The 22,382-nt window shown below is 41.3% G+C and overlaps 1 protein-coding gene across 4 annotated transcripts in view; it reads left to right on the top strand.

Annotated features, from left to right (window-relative positions):
* The first annotated feature begins 3,356 nt into the window (after positions 1-3,356).
* GK (glycerol kinase) overlaps positions 3,357-22,382 on the top strand; it is a 69,760-nt gene continuing 50,734 nt past the window's right edge. For 2 of the 4 annotated variants that reach the window (XM_010970225.3, XM_074359824.1), the window contains exons 1-4: positions 3,357-3,610; positions 13,141-13,214; positions 15,348-15,454; positions 21,984-22,061. In XM_010970225.3, the coding sequence (XP_010968527.1) occupies positions 3,533-3,610; positions 13,141-13,214; positions 15,348-15,454; positions 21,984-22,061 (337 nt within the window). In that variant the 5' untranslated portion in view covers positions 3,357-3,532. The remainder of the gene's footprint in view (positions 3,611-13,140; positions 13,215-15,347; positions 15,455-21,983; positions 22,062-22,382) is intronic. The other 2 variants (XM_010970257.3, XM_010970247.3) reach the window with 1 other exon arrangement.

Consider the following 22,382-nt stretch of genomic DNA (forward strand, 5'->3'; position numbering starts at 1 on the left):
CTAAGTCTCGGGTGTTCTGTGACAGAATCAGGTAGGAGACTTTTTCAAAGAAATAGCATCCTAGCCTCCGAGGGCACAGGGGCGATGACTCATTGGCTGTCTATGTCCTTTTCCCTCCCAGTGTAGCCACCCTGTGCCGGTGTCTCAGACAAGACAAGGGAGGGTTTTCGTTGTGTCCGCCTGGCCGCTCCCCTCGCAGGGACGAAGGTGCCTCTTAGCTTTGGCGGGTCAGTATAAGCCGCTGACTCCGATCGGGACCCTGAGGGACCGATACCGCCCTGAGCTGTATGAGGTCACCATGGAACCGCAGGTTGGGACTCACTCGAACTCCGTAGCAGAATGCCGTGGAGCTACAAACTCGAGCCTGATCGCATGCTTCACAGGCCGCTCATTCACTCACACACACACACACACACACACAGAGGTTAACAACATTCTTCCCACCAATACCAATATCCTGTTTCCTGTAGGAGGGGATCCGCCTCCTCTTCTGTACACTAGGATAGGACCTGATACCTGACCTGATTTCCCCGTCTGAAATACCATCAGACGGAGAGCCTGTAGGAGGGGATCAGCCTCTTCTTCTGTCCAATGGGACAGGACCTGATACTTCCCGGGGGTTCCTACCTTGTCCGGACGGCTACCTGGTGAGTCTGTCCGTCCCTCCATGGAGTCTGGATCTGGTTGTAGCCCAGCCACCTGGGGGCCGAGTTGCCGTCACGAAAGAGAACCCGAAATACCGTCGGGCGGCGCCACCTCGTTCGCTGCCGGAATCCCATCCCCCGGTCGGCTGGAGCCACCAGTCCAGTGGCTCAAGGGGCCGGCGTGGTTGTATCTCGCTGGGGCCTCCAGAAATGTTACGGAAACGACAGGCCAGTCAAGAAACAAGCACCACTCGGAGGGTTGGAGTACTCAGATGTATTACACTGGCGGGCTCAGAGGGGCTTCTGCTCCGAAGCTCTGAGCACCTTCAAGACGTGCACATGAGGTTTTATAGGGTAAAGTACAAGCTTGGGGTATTCGGCCAATAGGCATGGAACAGCTTTAGCAGCATTATCATCACAAAAGTGGAGGTGGGGAGGCAGCAAACCAACATTCCAAAGCCAGATATGTATCTTTGAAAATCCAGCTGGCTAGCAAAAACACATAAACAGCAAACCAACACTAATTAACCTAGATTTACAAGTTAGTCTAGCAGAACTCAGATCAGTATTCCAATACTTAGACTTGTTAGCCCAGCCCAGCCTCTCCTTCACATTCCTAGACCTGTGAGTTGTCTTGTTAGACCAGCCCGGTTTTTCCTTCACAGCAAAAGCCACAGGTTGTTCAAGAATTACAACTGACCCAATGCAAGAAAGGAGATATTTGTCTTTAAGGAATCATGAGTTACTTTAGAGTATGGGTCCATGAAGTATCTTGAGTTTCTGGAACATTGGGTAGAAGTTCTGGATGCCTGTGTTAAGACTAGAAGGGGGTCAAAGTTCAGATTCCATCCAGGAGGAGACATGCATAAGTCACTTTTCCTCAATGGTATACGTTTTGTTTTAGGGAAAGGAATGAGGATGTGGAACACAAACTACTGTGGGAACCACAGGATCAATACATTTCAGAATCTTGCTTGTACATCCAGCCCTACTTATTCTGAAATGACTGAATTCTGATCACATGATACTGGTGAACAATAATTTGCTGTCCTGTTAGAATCTGAGAGTTAAAATGTGTGAAAGTTCAAACACGGTCAGGGATTTTTTTTTTTTTTAATGGATCAGTGTGGTAGGTTTGGTTGCTTTCTTTTTACTGCCTGTTAGAGTAAGGAAATCCTTATTTATCATTCAACTAATGTTTTTCAGCGTGATCAGGGACAAATTAGCCTAGTTTCTTTACATTTGCCTGTATGCCTGTCTGTCTTTTCCAGGAAATTCAGAAATATGGATTCCTCTGCACTCCTAAAGCAAGCCAGTTTATCACTAGTTACCAAGTCCAGCATCTCCATAAGTAGGCCTCATCTGGAACACTAGAATTTGATTTCTAGACAAACTATAGGAAAATCTGCTTCCAGAGCAAGAGTGGTAAAAATGTAAACACAGAGATGAATAAGTGAGGTGGTGTGGAGTAAGACAAGATGGAGAAAAAATAGAAACGTTGTTCCAGAACACTGGGAGATTAGGAAAATGGAGTGAAAAAAATGTGAGAGTGGGAATAATACAATGCTTTTGAAATTGATGGAGCATTCTGGTTTACAAAATCAATTTACTGATTTTTAACCAGCGTTTTTAAAAACTGATATGCAATAGAATAAAAAAATACAGAATTCATAGCATGGGAGGATAAACATTGTTTCAGAAATATTTTTAATATACGTAAAATATGTAAAATGTATATATATGCAGCTATATAAATTACAAATAAATGCACGAGCCCAAGAGCACAGAAATGCCCGGGGTTGTTTTATAAACTATTTCCCACAGTGGGTCTTGTTCCAGTTTGAAACTCCCTGGAACCTAGGATCCAAAAGACTACTGGCAAGGTAAATTTAAGGTCAAATTAAAAGGCCCCTTTTATCTTCTTTTGCCGTCCAGAACAGTTAATAGAGAAGAAATGGCGTGTGAGGGAGGGGGCACCAGAGTGAGGTCAAGCTAGGAAAAAGGGCGCATCAGGACAGGGAGTTGCCTGGTGCACTTCTTCCCGGATAATCAGTTCATGACCTGGGAAGGTTTATTTTGAATGTTTCCCTTATATGCTAAATCAAAAGAACTTCCGCGTTCCTTGGTCCTGAAAAGCCTCTGAAGGTGAATGGTTAGTCCTGTTCCTAAACATGACACTACATAGGGTCAGTCCCTACATAGAGGGGATTATTCTATCTTGGACGAGGAACGAGGAAGTAGGCGGGCGTAGGAAGCGCGGGAAGGCCCGGCAGGGTCTGTCCAAAGAGTGAGTAACAAGCGCTCTGCACAGCCCACCAGAGGAACAGGCACTTTTGCACTTTGGGACCCATCAGCCAGCGGAAGCCCCAGGGCGCGGGGTTGGGGGGGGGGGTTGTGCCCTTTCTTCGGGCCAGTGCTACTCCCTGCCAAAGGGCAAGACCGGCCTCCGCCCCAGGCCCTGCGGCAGGCCGGCTCCGCCACCGGGTCGCCGGGCCCACGTGACCTGCCGCGCGGGCCACCGCCTCCGCCCCGCCGGCCACCGCCTCCGCCGCGCCCAGGCCCCTCCCCCGTGACGTCTTGCTATCCTTAGATTGTCTGAAGCTTCTTTCTCTTTCCGCGTTCGCTAATTGGCCGGCCAGGCAGACAGCGCCCCCCCCCGCCCCGCCCCTGGAGTCGTGGGGAACGCGGGTGGGGGTGGAGGCGGGGCCGGGGCCGGAGGGGCGGGGTGAGAAGGCTCCTCGCCGGTAAAGGGGCCGCCTGCAGCACGGTCCCAGAGTCCTACAGCCGGTCACCGCTTGGCCCTCTCGGCTTCTCGCCCGCCCATCACTCACCCGCCACCGTCACCTGGGAAACGGGCCGCGATCATCTGCCTACCCGAAGCTGGTTTCATGGCAGCCTCGAAGAAAGCTGTTTTGGGGCCGTTGGTGGGAGCAGTGGACCAGGGCACCAGCTCGACGCGGTTTTTGGTGAGCCCGGGGTGATGTTTGAGGAGGTGCTGAGACAGGGCGGCAGCCCTGGGATTGTGGGTTGTGTCCTCATCCTGTTCTTCCCATAGTCTCGAGCGCTGGCCCCCAGGCAAAAGAAGGAAGCCAAGGGCCCCGGAGCAGGACCTGCCACGCTGGAGCTGCCCCGCCCGGGCCTGGGGAAACGCGACCCCCCGCGTCTGATCTGAGAAGCCCTGGCCTTGATGGTAGAGCCGGGTCAGCTAATAGGGGGGACTCCTCCTCCAAAGGGTGCTAGGACTCACCGAGCATCCGTGCAAGAGCGGCCCGCCTGCAGCCAGGGACAGGTGGCCACATTGACCGCTGTTGCGTTCTTCCCCAGAAGCATTTGGCCTGCTAGGAGCAGGACGTCCTTGGATGGGGGGGAAGCTGTGTCACGACTGTGGTAGCCTAACACAGCGTCCTTTGGAGCAGTAGAACGGATATAGTATAAACGTGATGATGCGTTGTCATCCTCTCTCACAGAAAGTGCAGAAGGTAGAATGGTAAGGGGAGAGGGGAGGAAAGTGGCCGGATACATTAGGAACAAGTCACACTACACTGCTTTTACCAGAATCTACTTAATTTATAAGACTCGTAAATTTCAGTTCTGATTCTTTGCCCATTATAAACAGATGATTGTCCTCTCAGCACTTCGCAAAGTAAAATGACAGAGAAATTGTTTCTCTTTTTATTCACAATGTAGCGTTTTGCCATAACGTTAAGTGACTCTGCTAATTAATTTGTTTTGTGCAATTAAGAAACTTACTCTTTAAGTGATCTAGCCCTGAGTTCAGGAAGATAATTTTAAAATAATTTAAATAACCAGCTACTGATTAAGATGCTTTCAATGGCTATTTGACCAACCTGGTAAGTTGATGTAAATATTTAATGATAATTTAGCGTCATCCTCACTTCTTTACCTAAAATCACGTTTTCATGAATTTAGTATGTGTATGTATGTGTGTATACTGTATAAATTATATATACAGTACATATATATGTATTTCAAAATTTGACCACTTGACTAAAATCTGCATTTGTACCTTCATTTTGATACTCCATTTCTCTTGTCTAAAGTGGAAAGCTTTCAGTCCAGTTTTAGTTTGAATCTTATTGAATGACTTAACCCGGTGTGAACTGCCAAGACATAGTTCTACCATCTCTTCCACTATTTATCTTTGGATCATCCAGGGCAGGTTTCACTTTGTCTTATTTTCATATAAATGTTTATAAAGTAATCTTGAATCATAAGTAAGAAAGTCTGCCTAACTGGATTTGATACATATATAAGATACGCAATCAGCACTACCATCTTCCAAATTAAGAAAGACCATGAAGATGTGTGTGCTGACTAACTGTAGATTGACTTCTGAAGCCATAATCAAGAGTTGCCCACACAAATGCCTGCAGGAGCCCGGCGAGTAGAGGGAGGAAGGCAGACTGGAGAGCAGACTCAAGCCAAGGGAATAACCTATGGTTGCCAAGCAGGAACACAACAAGCCCAGGTTTGCCAGATCTTCAAATTCTCTAAGAAAAGCTGGTAGTCTAAAGTTTTTTCAGTGAAATCTTCCTATTCTTAAATGTTGGCAACTAGTTCGTAAAGCACTTCAGGGGCCAAACCAAACATGGCAGTTGTTCTCAAGTTTATACAGCCTTTGCTCTCTCTGAAAGTGGGTAAAATATTTCCTAATTTTGTAGGCTTCCTTTTTAGTGGCCAGCCTTACTGTGCTTGTTTTCCTTTCAACTCTTCACTGTTGCTGTCCATGTGGTCCAACAATCTTTATCTATAGCAGGTTGTTCCTGGCCCCTCAGATTCTGCTGCCCAAGAGGCATCTTCCTGCATTGGTGGAGAAAGAATTAATCAACTTCATGTTATCCCAATTAGTTGTTCAGTGTATGACATGAAGATGAGCCTTCAAAGGTTGGGTTCTGTTTACTGTGGCATGATCTCAGTGATGGAGTTAAGCTAAGGTGCAAATTCAGAAGATTCCTGTCCTGCTTAAAGAGTGATGTAGAAAAGTAGATTAATAAAGTTTCTGCCTCTTGAGAAACAACTATGAGAGAAAGCTTCAGAGGTAGATAAAAGACTTAGAGATCCTGTGTGAAGTAGAGAAAACCTTGAGAATGGTTTAGCAAGGTGTTTTTTCCCTTGGTTATAGGGAAAGAGGTTGCTAAACCACTCCCTGCAACATGTAGATAATTGATGTGCTGAATAAGCGCTTCAGTCACAAGGTGATTCCCAGGAGTTGTTCCAGTCATATTGTTCCATGTTATAATTATGACTCAAAAATAATTGCTTATCTTCTCAGGGAAAAGTACAGTGGATAAGAACTGGCATAAGGAAGCTTGTAAGGTGAAAGTTATTAAAATAATTTCCTAATCACTATTCAGTAAACTTGCATATCTAATTCAGCTTTCACAAGAGCAATACCCTCTCCAATGCTTTCTGCTCCCTTTTTCAATGCTGGCTCTATTGGCTTTCTCCTGTAATGAATACAAGATTTCTTTATTCATGTTCTTTCATCCACGGGAACTATCTCCTCCCTTATTCCCCATATCTGCTTCTTGAAATTCTGCTCTACCTCCAAATACTGGCTCAACTGCCATCTCTTAGTAGAAGTCTTCCTCAAACCCTTAGTCAGAATCTCTCCCCGTCCCTATAGCATTTTTTGTATCTTTATTAATAGCTCTTATCACCTACCTTGTGTTATTATGTATCTGCTGTACTTGAAATCAGGAACCTCCTTTTTAAGACTTGTTCATCTTTGTATTCCTTAAAACATCTTGGTCAACATGACAGATGAACACATGTTTTATCTATGGGGGCACTTTATACATATTTATTGAGCAAATTTTCTTTCTAATAGGTCAACTGAATTTTAATTCTGGTTATCTTTTTTACCTTGTCAAAAAAATCTTAAAACTTTCTGACTTGGATATGTTTGATTACTTAATTTCTTCTGTTATTAGTAGACCTGCAATTTTTAGAACGGGTTCATTTCCTCCTCTAGTTGTCAAAAATTTCGTCTCAGGACCCTATGCATACCTTTTGTACCAAAGGAAAATTTCCAACTTGTCTGATAGGAAAGTGAACTGGCTTGGCACATGTTTACCCAGATTGCAGAGTAGGAACTTCTTGGAAAAGAGAATTAGCGTAACAGGTTTAAAGGAGGGGCCATTTCTTTATAAGACAAAAGCTTCAGCCTCAGTGTCAACTTCCTTCTTTAAAATTTGGTAACTGCATTTTCTGCATTAAGTTGACTGTTTAAAAAAAAAGGGCTTGGAATGTGTTGTGACTTGAAATGTGTCTGGGACTACGTTGAGGACTTTTCTGGTATCATCTCAGTGAGTCCTCATAACAACTGTGGTTGGTAGTATTTCTAAGCTCCTTTACCCAGGTGACTACCCGTGCTGAGGATTGTGCCCCAGGTTGCAGAGCAACTGGTGGAAGTAGGATTCCAAGTCCCCATCTCTCACAGTCAGAAGCCAATCTTCTTAACTCCTGCCTAGGCTCACTCCCCAGCTCCCTGGAGTACAATTATCCCTTTGTATGGCGGATTGGGTACAGGACCCTCGTGGATACCAAAATCCTAGGATGCTCAATCCCCTTATAATAAAATGGCTCAGTATTTGCATATAACCTACACACATCTTCCCACATATTTTAATTCATCTCTAGATCACTTATACCTAGTGCAATGTAAATGCTATATAAATAGTTGTAAATACTATGTAAATAGTTGCCAAGGGCAGGGCAAATTCAAGTTTTGCCTTTTGGAACCTTCTGGAATTTTTAAAAAATATTTTTGATCTCCAGTTGGTTGAATCCACAGATGTGGAACCGTGGATACAGAGGACCGACTGTTCTGTGAAGGGGAGATGGGAGGCTGGGGAAGGGCACTTAGCAGTTGTGATTATGGTCACGGGTGAATCTTCACCAAGAAAAGCAACCACACTGGTTTCACAATATGTAAAAAAATATATATATATTGCCTTTGTATAAGTCCTTCTGGTTTTGATTATCTTGTGACTCAGGTTAAGTGGATCCTGGGCAGGGCTTAGGTGTAGTCACCGTGGATAATGGTTGCATAACCATTTTGTTCTGATAGCCAGCATCTGTGAAGAATGACTACAATTGTAGCTGTGTACCTGCTTTGGCAGGAAACATTGCCTTGGCCCCAGTTGTCTCATCATACTTAGAGATCTCAGAAGGCTTAGGGACGGATTTCCACTTTCTTTCATTTATTTATTCACATATATATTAAGCACCCATTAGGGGCCAGGGACTAATGAACATTAAATTTGGTAAAACTAATTTGACCCATAGCTGGAATGGGGCCCCCTTATAATAACTGTAATTGTGATTCTTCTGTGGGTTTTTTCCCCACTAAGCTGGTTTGTTTTCTTGCCTATCACATTACACAAATGGCAGGAGCATGGTCTCATGAGAGAGCTGCCACTCTCTCGTCCTCTTGTCTCTCATAAGCAGAAGTATTAAGAGCTTTTAATTTTGAGTTCTGTGAGGGGGCAGAATGGTGTCTTATTCCCCCCCCTCCCCGAGGCTTAACACAGCATCTAGCATGTAGTAGGTGCTTATTACATGAATAGACATCAGCAGCGAGGGACCTGCAGGGCTCAATGTGTTGACTCTTGGGTTGGAAGACTAGAAAGGTAAAACTTGCGGGTTCTTGGAAAAAGTTGAATTTGGCAACTATAGCTCTATTAAATGTAAGTATATATACTATTTAATATGGTTTCATTTTTAAAAAAATAAGCCATTTGCTAGGTCTTTACTTCTGTGGCTTTTTGGAAGGTGCCATTATGCCTTTTGTTTGCCAGTGTAACATATTGGTAGCTAGTATTTTTATTTTAGGTCATGCAAATTTATATAGTATCATAGTGTTTTAGAGAGTGAGTTTACATTCCCAAAAAATGTCTTGCTTATCACACAGTAAAGTTGAGTGTGACAGAAGAGAGTAGGCTGGTGGGGAAATCACATGGGGAGGGAAATGAATCTGCATGTTTATGATGGGATGGCTGAATTAGTCATCGGATGAGTAAGGCAAGCCTGAAAGACAGTTACTTAGTAAGGACAGCATTTCATCTCTCCACTGCTCCCCTTCTTCTGAGACAGAAGGCATGCATTGTTTCAGAAAGTCCTTTTTAAACAATTTTTATAAAAATAATTTTCCTTGTTTCTTCCGTGTTTTTAAACTGTCCCCCTCCTCCAAACCTGGAATTGATCATGATTTAGGCACAATGGTGAGTACAGAGCTAGTGACTTCTAATTGCACCACTTCTAGGTAATAGAAGTAGTAGTAGTAGTAATAATAATAATAAGAAGAAGAAGAAGAAGAAGAAGGAGAAGGAGAAGAAGAAAGGAGAAGAAGAAAGAAGTAGCAGTAGCAGTAATAGTATCAGCAGCAGTGGCGGTAACATCTTCTGGGTTTATGCTATTCATAAACCTGTGCTGAACTCTTTTCTCACGTTAGCTTGTTTCTCCAGTTTTTAATGCCCTCCCCCCTCCAAACAATCGAATTGAGACATGATTTAAGCTTAGAAGAATACAGAGCTGGTGATTTTGAATCCTAACTCTATTACCTCTCTGCTGTGCTGATGGTGGTAGTAGTAACAGTAACAGTGATTAAAAATAGTAGCAGTTGTAGCAACAATAGTAGTGGTAACATCTTTTAGGTGCATGCTATGGGCCTGCCCTCTGCAAAAAAACTTCTCATAAATTATTTTATTTAATCCTTTTATGGTTGGAAAAGTCGAGGTTCAGAAAAGTTAAAGAGTTGACATGGGCAGGACTGGGCTTGACCTCCCCCTCCCCGCCCAGGCCCAGCTCTCCCCGAGTCCTGTGCTCTTTGCCTCCGTATTACTCTAAGCATGTAGTTCTCAACTGCATTTCTGGCCCACATGAAATTCTAAGAATGAATCTCTTTCTTTTTTTTTTTTTAATTATTATTATTTTTTTAATGTAGGTCCTAGGAATTGAACCCTGGAACTCATGCATGCTAAGCATGCGCTCTACCACTGAGCTATTTCCCTTCCCCTCTTTTTTTTTTTTAAATTGATACATAATTGACATAACATAGCATACATTTAAAATGTACAATGTGCTATTTGACACATTTGTATATTGCAGTATGATTACTATTGTAGCATTAATACCTCTGTCATGTCACATAAATAACAATTATCTTTTATGGCGGGAACAAGTAAGATCTAGTCTCTTAGCAACTTTGAAGTTTATGATACAGTATCACTGACTAATCACTATGCTGTGCATTAGATCCCAGGACTTATTTATCTACTAGTTCCAAGTTTGTACCCTTAATGGACCACTTTTGTTATGCTTTTGACCTAAAACATAAGCAACTGACTGCTGGGTGTCTCCACTTCCATGCCGCAGTAACACCTCAAACACAGAATCTAAAAATTTGCAATCTTATTTCTAAAAATTTGCAGTCTCCTTAACCGTTGCTGTACCGCAGCTATTACTCCTCACCTTGCCTTTGTCTTGTAAACACTGACCACCCTAACTTGTAACCTGTAACCTGTCAGCCTTGAGTATTCCTCCTTTTATGTCACTCCTCCCCATCCAAAGCCCTTGCTGCATCTAATTGCCCCTATCTTGTGAACTGACTCTTTCCCAGCGGTGCATTTCGCGTCGTTCATTCCCCACTGCTGCTTTCCTCCAAGTGGAGCCCTCCATGTGTCTCACCTGGATCACTGCAGACACATCCGCAGCTGTTCTCCCTGCCTCAGCCTTTCATTTTCTTAAAGAGAGTTTTCTGTTCTTTGCTGTTGTGTGTCCGAAGTTTTAACTGACTTTTAAATTTGGTGAATTTCAAACTTGAAAAGGGAGAAGGAGATGAGGAGCATCTGTAATCCTGGCTGTTTCTCCCTTGCCATGTAATGATTCTTAAACAAATGAAAGTGCTAGACCTTTTTATAAAGCAGACTCTGTAGCCACTACCGTCTTTAACTGACGATGGCTTTTGAAGTCTACTTGAAAAGAACAGACTAGCATTCTCACTACTGGACAATGAATGTGTTCTTATATGGAGTTAGCAACCCTCCAGCCAGTCTTATAGAAACATCATTAGTCTACTTCGTACACTTGCCCATCTGCAGACCAATGGGTGGTCAGGGGATTCATTATGATTCCTCACATGAACCTAGATATATGAGAAAAGCAGTACTGCACAACTTCACTGTCCAGTATATTAGCCACTGGCCACAGGTGGCTCTTGATCCCTTTAGTTGTGGTTGGTCTGAATTAATGTAGATCATAAGTATAAAATCTATACCAGATTTCAAAGACTTCATGGGGGGAGAGTATAGCTCAGTGGTAGAATGTGCTCTTAGCTTGCAGGAGGTCCTGTGTTCAATCCCCAGTGCTGCCATTTAAAATAAATAAGCATGACTAATTACCTCCCCCCACCAAAAACTCAAAATAATAGTAATAGTTTTAAAAATTTGTACTAAAAAAAGGTAAATGATATAATTATTCTTATATTGATCACATGTTGAAATGATTTTTTAGATATGTTGACTTAAATAATTATTAAAATTAATTTCACCTGTTTCTTTTTACTGTTTTTTATGAGAACATTTCAAATTATATGTGGCTTGCATTTGTGATTTGCATTATATTTCTATTGGATGATACTCCACTAAGAAAGTTACAGGTTCTAAAATAGTAGATCTATAAAGTGTCCCACAAACTTGGGAGCAGTGCACAGGGTCCAGTCTTAAACACCTAAAGGCGATCTCCATTTTCTCCTCAGACTCAGCTCTGAAAAAGTCCAGGGAGGTCCAGGCTCAATCCTGTTACATCCAAATGCTGTGTGGTCAGACAGCATCATGTTCTAATATGGCAGATAGAATTTACCAAATGAGCTCCCTTTTCTGTGCCTATTCTAAAGGCCTTTGAGTTTATTTTTAGTGTGAGGGTTCTGAAGCTAGCCTAGTTAAAACTAGGAGGTAATGAATGAGGGATCCTACTCCACTTTAAGCCCCGTAAGTCTGCTGTTGAGGTCTTTATGAATCCAGCCAGCAAAAGGGCACACGTTGTTTCTTATCCCAGAGTCCTTTGGGAACTAGGGTAGACTACGGGAACAGCAGTAATACAAAGAAAAATTATTCAACTGTGGTTTCCTGAGTTTTTCTGCCACACAACTGTTTCCCATTTTGTTTGATCATTTTTCTCCTAGTAAGTGCCTGATAGACTATAGTTTCTTAGATATGTAACAAATATTTATTATCAACCCATGCCAGGCACTATTCCAGGCCCTAGAGATATTTCAGCAGATAAAGTGGGACAAATGGACTGGATATCCTAGAGACATCCCTAATGCTAAGTTGTAAATTACCAAGATGTTATGCGGGGTTCTGCCAAGTGCCTTTTATTTATGGTGTGTCAGATGAACCTTTGACTTCTAAGGTATTTTATCTCCTCAAAGGACTTGAGAATTTGCCTTCTTGCTTTCATTATATTTATCACTTCCTCCCAGAAAGGTGATGTGTGTGTTGAGAAGGGAAGAAAGCAGTGACCCGACCCATCATGTGTTTTTTATTACTTTCTCTTTCTTAGTCTGTGTTCAGCAGGAAATTTTCTCCCGCAGGAAATCCAGACATGGAAACACTTTGTTCACTGCTTGGATATGACTTTACTACTGTGATTACAGTCATTTTAGAAGTTAATTTTAATTAAAATATGAACCTTTACTCTGAAAGACTAAGTAATTTGGTACTCAAGTCTAAGTACACCCAGGTGAAAAACAATATATTTGAAAAACAAGTTGCTAATAAGTTTTTTTTTTAAGTTGTTTTAGTGGTATTAAAATTGTGGACACTTGTACTACACTTCTTTGGTAACTTTTGTCCATTGGTTTTAATGTTTTATAATCAAGCACGAGCAATTCATGACAAGCATGTCACAGAGAGCATTCAGCTTAATGCCACAATACAGTTCTCTCTGTGCTGATGTGGCTCCACTTACCTCTGATAAGAGCTAGATAGATTGTTGCACTGCCCTTCCAAGGAATTTACACAGTATGCTTCCCTGCCTGAGCATCTGTAACTTCTGTCTCCACGTCCAAGATGGATACAAAACGGAAACTTACGGCATCACTATCAGCATTTTGCCAGCTCTCTTTTATTCTTGGTTTTCCGATTCTTTATAAGAAATCCATACCATTAATTGGTTGATGTATTAAATTTCCTATATCTGGAACCATTTTTTGTTTTTTTTAAGAACAGGGAATTGCCTCTTTAGCTTTATCTTTAATAGATTTCTATTTATCTAAAGAGAAGTTATTATTTCCGAAGGTACCTTATAACTTCCACGATTCCATCTGAAGAGAAAGTAGAACATCTTGTATGACATTTCATCTTACTGGACTTTTTCTATCCATGAGTAAGAACTTCAGTTGCTGAATAACTTTCAAACATCTTTGTTCTCTACCTACATTTTCCCACTAATATTGCAATATATTTTTCAGGTTTTCAATTCAAAAACAGCCGAACTACTTAGTCATCATCAAGTGGAAATAAAACAAGAGTTTCCAAGAGAAGGGTATGTTTCCTAATTTAGTATGTAAACATACGTCATGTTTATTAGTCCATCTCACCCCACCTGCCCTATATCTTTGTAAAGTAAACTTGACCAAACACCGTCCTGAGAAGATTTGAGGGATAGGTATTTGTCAAGAAAAGAAGCAATAACTTCGTAGCTCAACAAAAACATGTGGATGATTGACTTAGGAATTTAGTGATAGAAAAGGAAAGGATAAAAAAGTAACAAAGCAAAGGAGTATTAGATATCAGAAATTCCACATTGACTTTGAAGTCACTTAGTTTTGTGTCTCCATCATTGCCAAACTGCTGCTTTGCAGATTTGAGTGTAAGAGTTTTTTCCTTAAATAAAGACATAAAAATTTTTAAGAAGCATTCGTATATCTTATCTAATACTAAAATCATCCTTTTGGGGAATAATGTTCATATATCATAATTGTGGAATTACTACATATACATCACATAATACATATACATTTATTATACAGTATATCTAATATTTGATATTTATGATGCAACCACTTGGAAAAAGTGGCAATTTCTTATAGAATTAATCACACATCTGCAGCATTCCACTCTTAGGAACTTACCCAAGAGAAATGAAAACATACGTCTGTAGAGAGACTCATATACGTGAATGTTTATAGCAGCTTTGTTCATAACAGACCAAACTGGAAATACCTCAAATGTCTGTCTTCAATAGAACGTTAACAATGAAATACTGTTTGGCAATTTTTAAAAGGTGAACTGATACGTGCAATGACCTGGTTGAATCTCTTTGATATTATGGGAAGTGAAAAAAGCTGACCACAAAAGAATACATACTGCATGGCTCTATCTGAAATTCAAAAAGAGGCCAAACTAATCTAGGATGATGGAAATCTGAATAGTGGTTGCCTGTAGAATGTGTGATTGACTTGAAAGAGGCATGAAAGAACTGTCTGGAGTAATGGAAATATTCTATATCTTGCCTGGGGTGTTGGTTGGATTGGCATATACATTTGTTAAAACTCAACAGATTGTGCACTTTAGATCTCTCCATGTCCCTGTAAAGTTTAGTTCAATTTAAGACAGAAAAAAAATTGGTGTCTTACCAAATTTTTCATAAATGTTCTCCTATCTTTTAGAGAATTCCTTTGTTTAATAACAAAAGCTATTGACATGTTACCAGCATTAAAATGACCGTCCACAGGCCTGATCCCAGTGCAGTTGGGAGAGAGAATACCTAGTCTTGGAGGGATAAAAATTAGAAATACATGGAAGGAGATTGGGTTTTTGGAAAAAGAGAATTTAGAGACAGCTCTAAGCTTATGAAAGCCAGGCAGGCCCAAGGAAGGCAAAGAAGAAAGAAAGGCATTTGGAATTGCCTTGCTACTTCCAGATCCTAGTGTAGGATTCTTTTAACTTGTGTCATTTCTACTTTGGGGTTTCCTCATTTGCTATCTGTTTTTCCCAGGCTTCTCTTCTTTGTTATTTATTAGGAGCCTTTCATCCTTTTGAGGCCTTCATACCTTAACCAGAATTGCAGAATTGCAATGGGATTGGGTCTGGAAACGTGGACCAGTCACTTACCTTCATGAAATAGTTATTGGAAAGAATTTACATATTTTCCATAAATTCTAACAAAACATTTTAGGGAAAAAAATGACAAAAGAGATTAGTATACCTATTTGACTTTTTAGAATTTGTCTTGCTTCACAAATAAACAAGGAAATCAATCAGCCCATCAAAAGAGTAATATCTATCTCTTAGTCTGCTTAAAAATTACTAGTGACTAGTAAAACAAGAAGGTAGTTTATATCCTGTGGGTTTGATGAATTTTGATAAAGCATTAGGGAACTAATTTCTTAACAAATGTGAAAAAATGATTTAAAAAGAGGTAGGATATTGCTGTTTGTGGCCTGGTATTACTTGCCTCCTTTTAAATGATTACTATCTGAAGAATAATAAAAATGTGGAGGAAATAGGCTTTTCCTTAAATCATTTCTTTAGAATATTGGATGTGCTTTGCTTTGCTTATGTGATTTTCTTTGATTTATGCAGTCACACACTCATAAGTGAACATAACTGGTGATAAAAATTATATCTGTATTGTTTTCTTATGGGCTAACAAACTGTATTCTTTTGTTCAAAGATGGGTGGAACAAGACCCTAAGGAGATTCTGCATTCTGTCTATGAGTGTATAGAGAAAACGTGTGAGAAACTTGGACAGCTCAATATTGATATTTCCAACATAAAAGGTATTTTAATTGAATATTTTACTCTGTATATGATTATCTCAGTTGAATGTATTCACTCATTCGGCATGTCCTTGAATGCCCATGCAGTGGCAAGCATTGTGAGAAATGAGGGCACAGAGATAAACAGAAAGATTAGGTCCCTGTTCTCATGAAGCTTTTATTTTGGTGGGGGTGAGACCAACAGTAAGAGCAGACAGATGCTAGCTCACTTGAGAGACAGAGACATTCTGGGCAGAACATAAAACCATATGATATGGTAGAGTATGCCTAGAGAGGCTTACTTTAAATTGGATACCCAAAGAAGACCTGTCTGAAGAAGTAACCCATTGGCTGAGATCTCAAAGGCCAAAAGGGGCCAGCCATTCAAATCCCTGGAGCAACAGTGTTTGAGGAAACAAGCAGTACATGCAAAGTCCTGAGGTGGGAATAGACTTGGCACATTCCTGGATCAGAAAGAAGGCCAGCATGTCAAAAATAGAGTAAAAGAAGACCGATGAGTGAGGGTAGGTGGGTAAAGGGTTTCAGGAGGAAATGAAATCTGGGAAGTGGATAGGGTCTTGTCGGCCCTAGGAGTTTGGATGTTATTCTTAGTATCACAGGGAGCCTTTAAGCAAGACAGTAAGGGATGACTAGATCTGACTTACAGTTTAAAAGCAACTTCCTGACTGCTGTGGGGAGCAGTGTGAAGACTGGACAGTAAAGACCTAAGTGTGGACTCAAGGGGACAGTGTGGAGGCTGCTGCGGGAGTCCTGAGAGAGAGGGTGGTGACTTGATTGAGAGTGGTAGCAGTGGAGGTGGGGGAGAAGGGCCAGAACTTGCTGGTAAGATTAGATGTCAGGGTAACAGAGAGGGTAGTAGGGTGGGGGGAGAGATGGATCAGAGATGGCGCTTGGGGTTTTTGCTGCAGCTCTTGGGGAGATAGGGATGCCCTTTACTGAGTAGAGAAAGACTAGAATAAGGAACAGCTTGGGTGGGGGGAGGTTGTTTGAAATCAAAACACTTCACTTGTGAAATCTCCCTGAAATAATTGTCTGAGAGTGTTACATTATTACACATCTCTATGTTAATTCCTAGTAGTTTTAATAGACTGCCCAAGTTTGGCTTTGCATCATTCATACTGGGAGAGAAAATAAACCCAGTCACCTGAAATTGATAGGCTAGTGTAAAGAGTGAAAGCATAATATGGTCATTGTCATCCCTTTAGAGTTTAAATGTCTCCAGTTCATCACTCTAGGGCTATTTTTTTTTCCTTCCTCAGGTAGTTTGAAAGATAAGGCGAACCACCAGTTGGTCTGGGCGGTGCCTTAATTCATATCATCTTGGCTCTGAGATTTACTACCACTCCTGAGTTAAAACTTTGATTTTTTTTTCAGACTTCCCCTTATTTGTATAAGTAAAACTCACTTTAAAAAAAACAAAGACTAAGCATAATCACAACCAGACATTCAGCAAACTCAGAGTGCCTTCTGTGTGCTAGGTGTGCTAGGGAAACAATGGAGCACAAATAAGGCTGTGCAGTTGTCAAATGGGGATACATGCTAATCCAATCCCCAAGTAATGGGCAATTGTAACAGTGGTATTTCTGTTATTACTGATTTTTAAAAGAAATCGCCTTGTGCAATTTGATATTTTATTAACAATGTTTTAATATCCATCCCTCATTTTCACTATCCCTACACCTAGGTTGAAGTACTTCAGACTTCTTTTAGAGTTGCATTTGCCAAGTTTCAGATGAGTTGTATGTCAGAGCGGTTGTTGGATGTTCCCTTGAATTGTCCTCACAGCTTTCACAGTCTAAACAGTGTAAACATACAAGAGGCATTTCGTAGCACGTTCTGTTGTCAGAATATCCACTACCAGAGACGTAAATAATCTGAGTGGTTGAATTCAGGATGTAGATTCCAGAGCCATTGGCCATGACTTTGACCTCACTCCACCTACCGTGCAGGTAAGGTACGCTGCGGTGTGCTGGCCTTCTGGACCCACTCAGGTGCCATTCTTTTTTCTCTTGTTTTTGTGGTGCTCGTGAAGATGACACATAACTCCAGTCCAAGTGACTTGCCTTCCACTTGCACCAAGTGTCTGTAAGGATACTGAACACACAGCTCTCTGATCTACACTCCTCTGGCCAGTGTGAAACCCATACCTGAACCAAAGTGACCCAGCACTTCCTTCTCAGCAACTACCAGCCTATGGCCAAGGAAGAGAACGTTCCACAAGACCCTCCATACCAGGCCAGTTGTGCTAAAATTTTTTTCCCAGATAATTTCTTGAATTGGCACTGCCGAGGGCCAAGCTTTTGCTTGCCTGTATAGAACTATTAGTTTTTTTCTAGCTAAAGAGTGATAGATTTATCATCTTAACCTAATATTTGTTGAGTTCATCATAGCTGGTTGTAAATTCCAATTTCGTTGGTTTTAGTTGTCCTCAGCTGTCAGAAAGTTTGTTGATTTCAGGTCCCTATGAACAGTGTCTCCAAAATGAAAGTTCACTTTCCAGTTTAGCAGCGCACGGGAGCCCAAGACAAGTAAGGTGTTTCTTCCCTTCTTAGAGAGTTGAGCAGCTCTGTTTGCCTGTGACTGGACTGAAGGAAATACAAAGTAGAAAGAATTACAATATCAGGTACTCTCACTCATCCTCTCTCATATGATACAAGCAAAATGCAACATACGCTGTTACAAAGTTGAGAGTGTCCAATTCTCAGCCATTAAAGAGGAGTTCTCACACCCTTAGAGAAAAGGGAAACTCCCACATCACCTGCCTCCCCTGCAACAGACCCACACACATTTCCTCCCCTTCTCAGGGGTCTCAGAAAGGCAATCTTTCTCTGAAAGAACTTCCTAGCAGTGACCACATCTCATTTGCAATTGTTATAACTTGCCACAAGCACACATCTTCCAGAGACTGCTTTCTTAAAAAACTTTCTACCTCTTCCCACATGGCACTTTTAGTAGCCCCAGAGCCTTCCTCTGGGGTTCTTACTATTTTACTATGTGTGTTTTTAGGTTTGTTTGTTTTTTTTTTAAGAAATGTGTCCCAATTATACATTATGATTTTATTTTTAAATAAGGATGCATGTCATTCATCATTCTACCAGGACAGCAATGATGGCATTCTGAGGTATTTCCAAAGGCTTTTTTTCTAAGTATAGTTTCTTAACTGTGCTTATAACTTTTCACAGGCAGTATTAAGCAAAATGTAACCAGATTTTGAATCTTGCATTTAAGTAGTTAATTTTAAAGTGACACTAATATTGAGGAAAACATCTCCTGAAAAAGAATATATAAATGAAGTATGAGCCTGCTAGATACAAGAGTAATACATTGGGTTGTATATGTGCCAATGATTATAGTATCTGTAACTAAAAGACTGCAAGGCCAGGGGAGAGGGTGTAGCTCAAGCAGTAAAGCACATACTTAGCATGCCCAGGGCCCTGCAGAGACCTTGGGTTCAATCCCTGGCACCTCCTCTAAAAATAAAATAAGTAAATCTAATTACCTCCCCCTGCTAAATAAACCAACAAATAAGTAAATAAATAAATACTGTAAGGCCAGGAAATATATACTTTATGCATATAGTTCTTAAATGGTAGGTGAACAAGGGTCGAGAATTATAAAACCTGAATGTGTTTTTCTGACAAAGAGGGAATTAAAATCAGGAGCTGTTAAAGAGGGGCACATGTACTGGGATGAGCAGTCAAAAGTTTTCTTTAAGAAACATAGAAAATCCTAGGGGATTTTTAGGGTACAAATGACAAGAAGTTAGCACACTGAAAAAGTTGAGAGGCATTGCAGAAGGCCTGAGTGGGGAGAGACCAGTACTAGATGTGCATTTGTGGGTGGAGGAGAGTCCTGAGAAGCTGTTTCACTGGATTTTGATTGTCTGCAAGAAAAGCAATTTTACTTAGCATGAAGGAAACTGAATTAAGATAGAGGGAAAGAAGGAACAGTCAAGGTGGAACGTGTGACCAATGAATTAGATAGAAATAGCTCTAGAAACAGTTCTGCATACAAGTTAGAATGAGCCAATAAAGAAAGGTGGTGGAAGGGGCATAGAATAGCAATTTAAGGACTACAAAGAAGGAAGCAGCCCCCTAGCTAAGGGAAAATTAATGCATTGGGGAAGAATAGGAGGGTTTAGTAGACCACAAATTCATTGTGAGCCCTCACTTTAAAGGTGTCTCGTATCACATCAGTCATCGTGTTCACAATACTCCTCCACCTTGAAAACCACTGCCAAGATCCCACTGAGGTCTCTGGCCTCTGCTGTGCCCACAGTGCTGCTGGGGAATTCCTTTCTGTGTCCTGCTTGGCTCAGTCCCGTTCTCTGCGACTGATACTCCACTCTCTGTAACAGTGATTGTGAAGAGCAGCAGTAACATTTATTGAGTGGTTACTATGTGCTAGGCACTGTTTTAATATGCATTAACTCAGGGATTCCTTCTGGTAACCCTGTAAGGTGAGAGCTATTATCTCCATTTTATGGAAGATAAAACTGAGACCCAGGGTCACACTGCTAGGAAGCCCAGGAATTGAAATTTGAGCCCCAGCAGTCTGGCTTCAGAGCCTGAGCTCTATTGAATAATGCCCAAGACTCAGAATCCCCGTTTCAGCAGATAATCTTGTGTGCTGCTTCACGGAGAAAGTTGAGGCTCTGGGGTTTTCATTCCTCAACTTCTTGTCTCTGTACTTAATGTCTGGCTCTCTTGGCCCCTCCCCGCTGTCACAAGGAAAGCAGTAATCTTCCCTACTGAGGCTCCTCCCTCTACCTGTGTATTAATTCCATCCCCTCCTGGCACTACAAGAATCAGGACCATATCCCATTGTTTTTCAGCCCCCTTAACCGCCCCCCCCCACACATTCTCCTTTCTCTACCTTCTTTATTCCTATAAACCTTTGTATCTTCTATTTTTTAAAAAGTCATCCCCAAATCTCTTCCTTTTACCCTATGCCTATAAGTTTCCTTGTAGTAAATTGTATCTCAAGAAAAGGTGTTAAATAAATCTGTGTTGGTTAAAGATTATTTAGGACAAGGGCGCTGCTAGTCCCCCTCAGCTCTGTGTTGGTCAGAACATTCTTACTGTGTTTTCCTCTGGTGTATAGCTTGAGTAATGTGGACAATATTTGCAGGTTCCTAGGAGAGGTGGTCAAGGGACTTTAAACCATGCCATACAGAGGTGGGGCAAACCATGCCATACAGAGGTGGGGCGGTGGAAGGAAGTTGGATTGTTTAGCCTAGGCAGGGGAAGAGAACATTGAAGGGACAAAGTAGCTGCTTTAAGAGTGATAGACTGCATGACTGGGACATTGTGCTGTACACCAGAAACTGATACATTGTAATTGACTGAACTTCAATTTTAAAAAAGTGATTGACATGTGGAAGAAGGATTAACCTTATTTCTATGTATCTCCAAAGAATATAGCAAAGATCTGTAGGTGGAAGCAATGAGGAAAAGGAATTTTTTTTTTTTAATAACAAAGCTGAGCAGTAGAGACTGGACTGCCTGGAGACAGGCAGTGAGTATCTTGTCACTAGAAACACTGTCTGAATGGTCACCTGACAGGTGATTCCACAGGAGATATGAGCATAAGATGTGTTGTTGATTCTATAGCCTTTAAGGTGTGTCCTAATCTTAAATTCTGGAAGAGCTCCATCCTAGCACTCGGCTGTGTGGTAGAATCACATGGAGAGTTTTAAGAAAAAAAACCAATGCTCAGATCCCACTGTAGGTCAGTTAAATTGGAATGTTTGGGTCAGGACCTGGTCACTGATACTTTTTAAAACCTCTGGAGTTAATTCTAATGTACCACAAAGTCTTAAGAACCTCCGAATCTAACTAAATCAAGCGGAATTGAATAAGATGACATGGATTAGCATTTTACTTGGAGTAACTTAACTGTAACTATAGCACTTGAGTTAGATGTTGGTTAGTATAATACAATTGCCATCACATACTGTACTTATGCCTGATTCAAACTCTGTGGCTTGTCACATTATTAAACTACATGCATAAAACTGAATTTCTAACTAACCATAATATGAGGTTGCTCAGCAGGGAGGATTTTAACTGTGACTATTTTCTTAAAATGCAGGCATGCACACATGCACACACAGGTGCACAGATGGAAACTTCTTGTAGCAGTTAGTAAATAAATGAATGAAGCTCTTGTTGGACTCCTCAGCATAATAATTGGATGTTGTAAATTTGGAAAGTTACTGAATCCCCTTTTGTAAGGCAACCTAGGAGCATTTCATTTGGATATTGATCTGGACCCATGTCATTGTGCTGGTAGGGAAGCCGGAAGGAGTCTGTAGAAAGAAAAAGAAACAATTGTGTGTTTGGGTGTTTGCTTTTCCGGGGGCCACTGAAAGAAAATAGACTCAATACCACTACAAACGTTCCAAGTGTTTTTTCGAATTGTCATGTTTAGTTGTGTGTGTAAGAGGAAAAGGGAGAGAGAACTATCCTCCTGAAGTAGATTTCTGCTTGTTTTTTTAACTCCCTGCTGTTTAACTTTCTCTTTAAAGCTATTGGTGTCAGTAACCAGAGGGAAACCACAGTAGTCTGGGACAAGTTAACTGGAGAGCCTCTCTACAATGCTGTAGGTAAGCCACGTGTTGTACGTGGATGTCACATGCAAGGCTTTTCCCCACTTGCAGATGTTGTCATTACGAAAATATCTGGCTAAAAAAGCATGAGGTCATGTTTCCTATAATCTGTCTCATGGGTTGGGCAGAAGAGTCCTCTCAGAAATTAGTTGTTAAATCTTTACCATTTTCAGATATTCACATCTTGAATGAACTCTTTCTTATGCTCTCCCCTTTTCCTGTTTATTTGTATTATACTCATGAGTTAATGTTGCCAGAACTGTTTTATTAATCCCTGCTGTTTCTGACACCTAAAAGAGATCTCACCTCCTCCCCTCA

This window comes from Camelus bactrianus, chromosome X (genome assembly GCF_048773025.1).
Source record: "Camelus bactrianus isolate YW-2024 breed Bactrian camel chromosome X, ASM4877302v1, whole genome shotgun sequence".
Lineage (NCBI taxonomy): Eukaryota > Metazoa > Chordata > Mammalia > Artiodactyla > Camelidae > Camelus > Camelus bactrianus.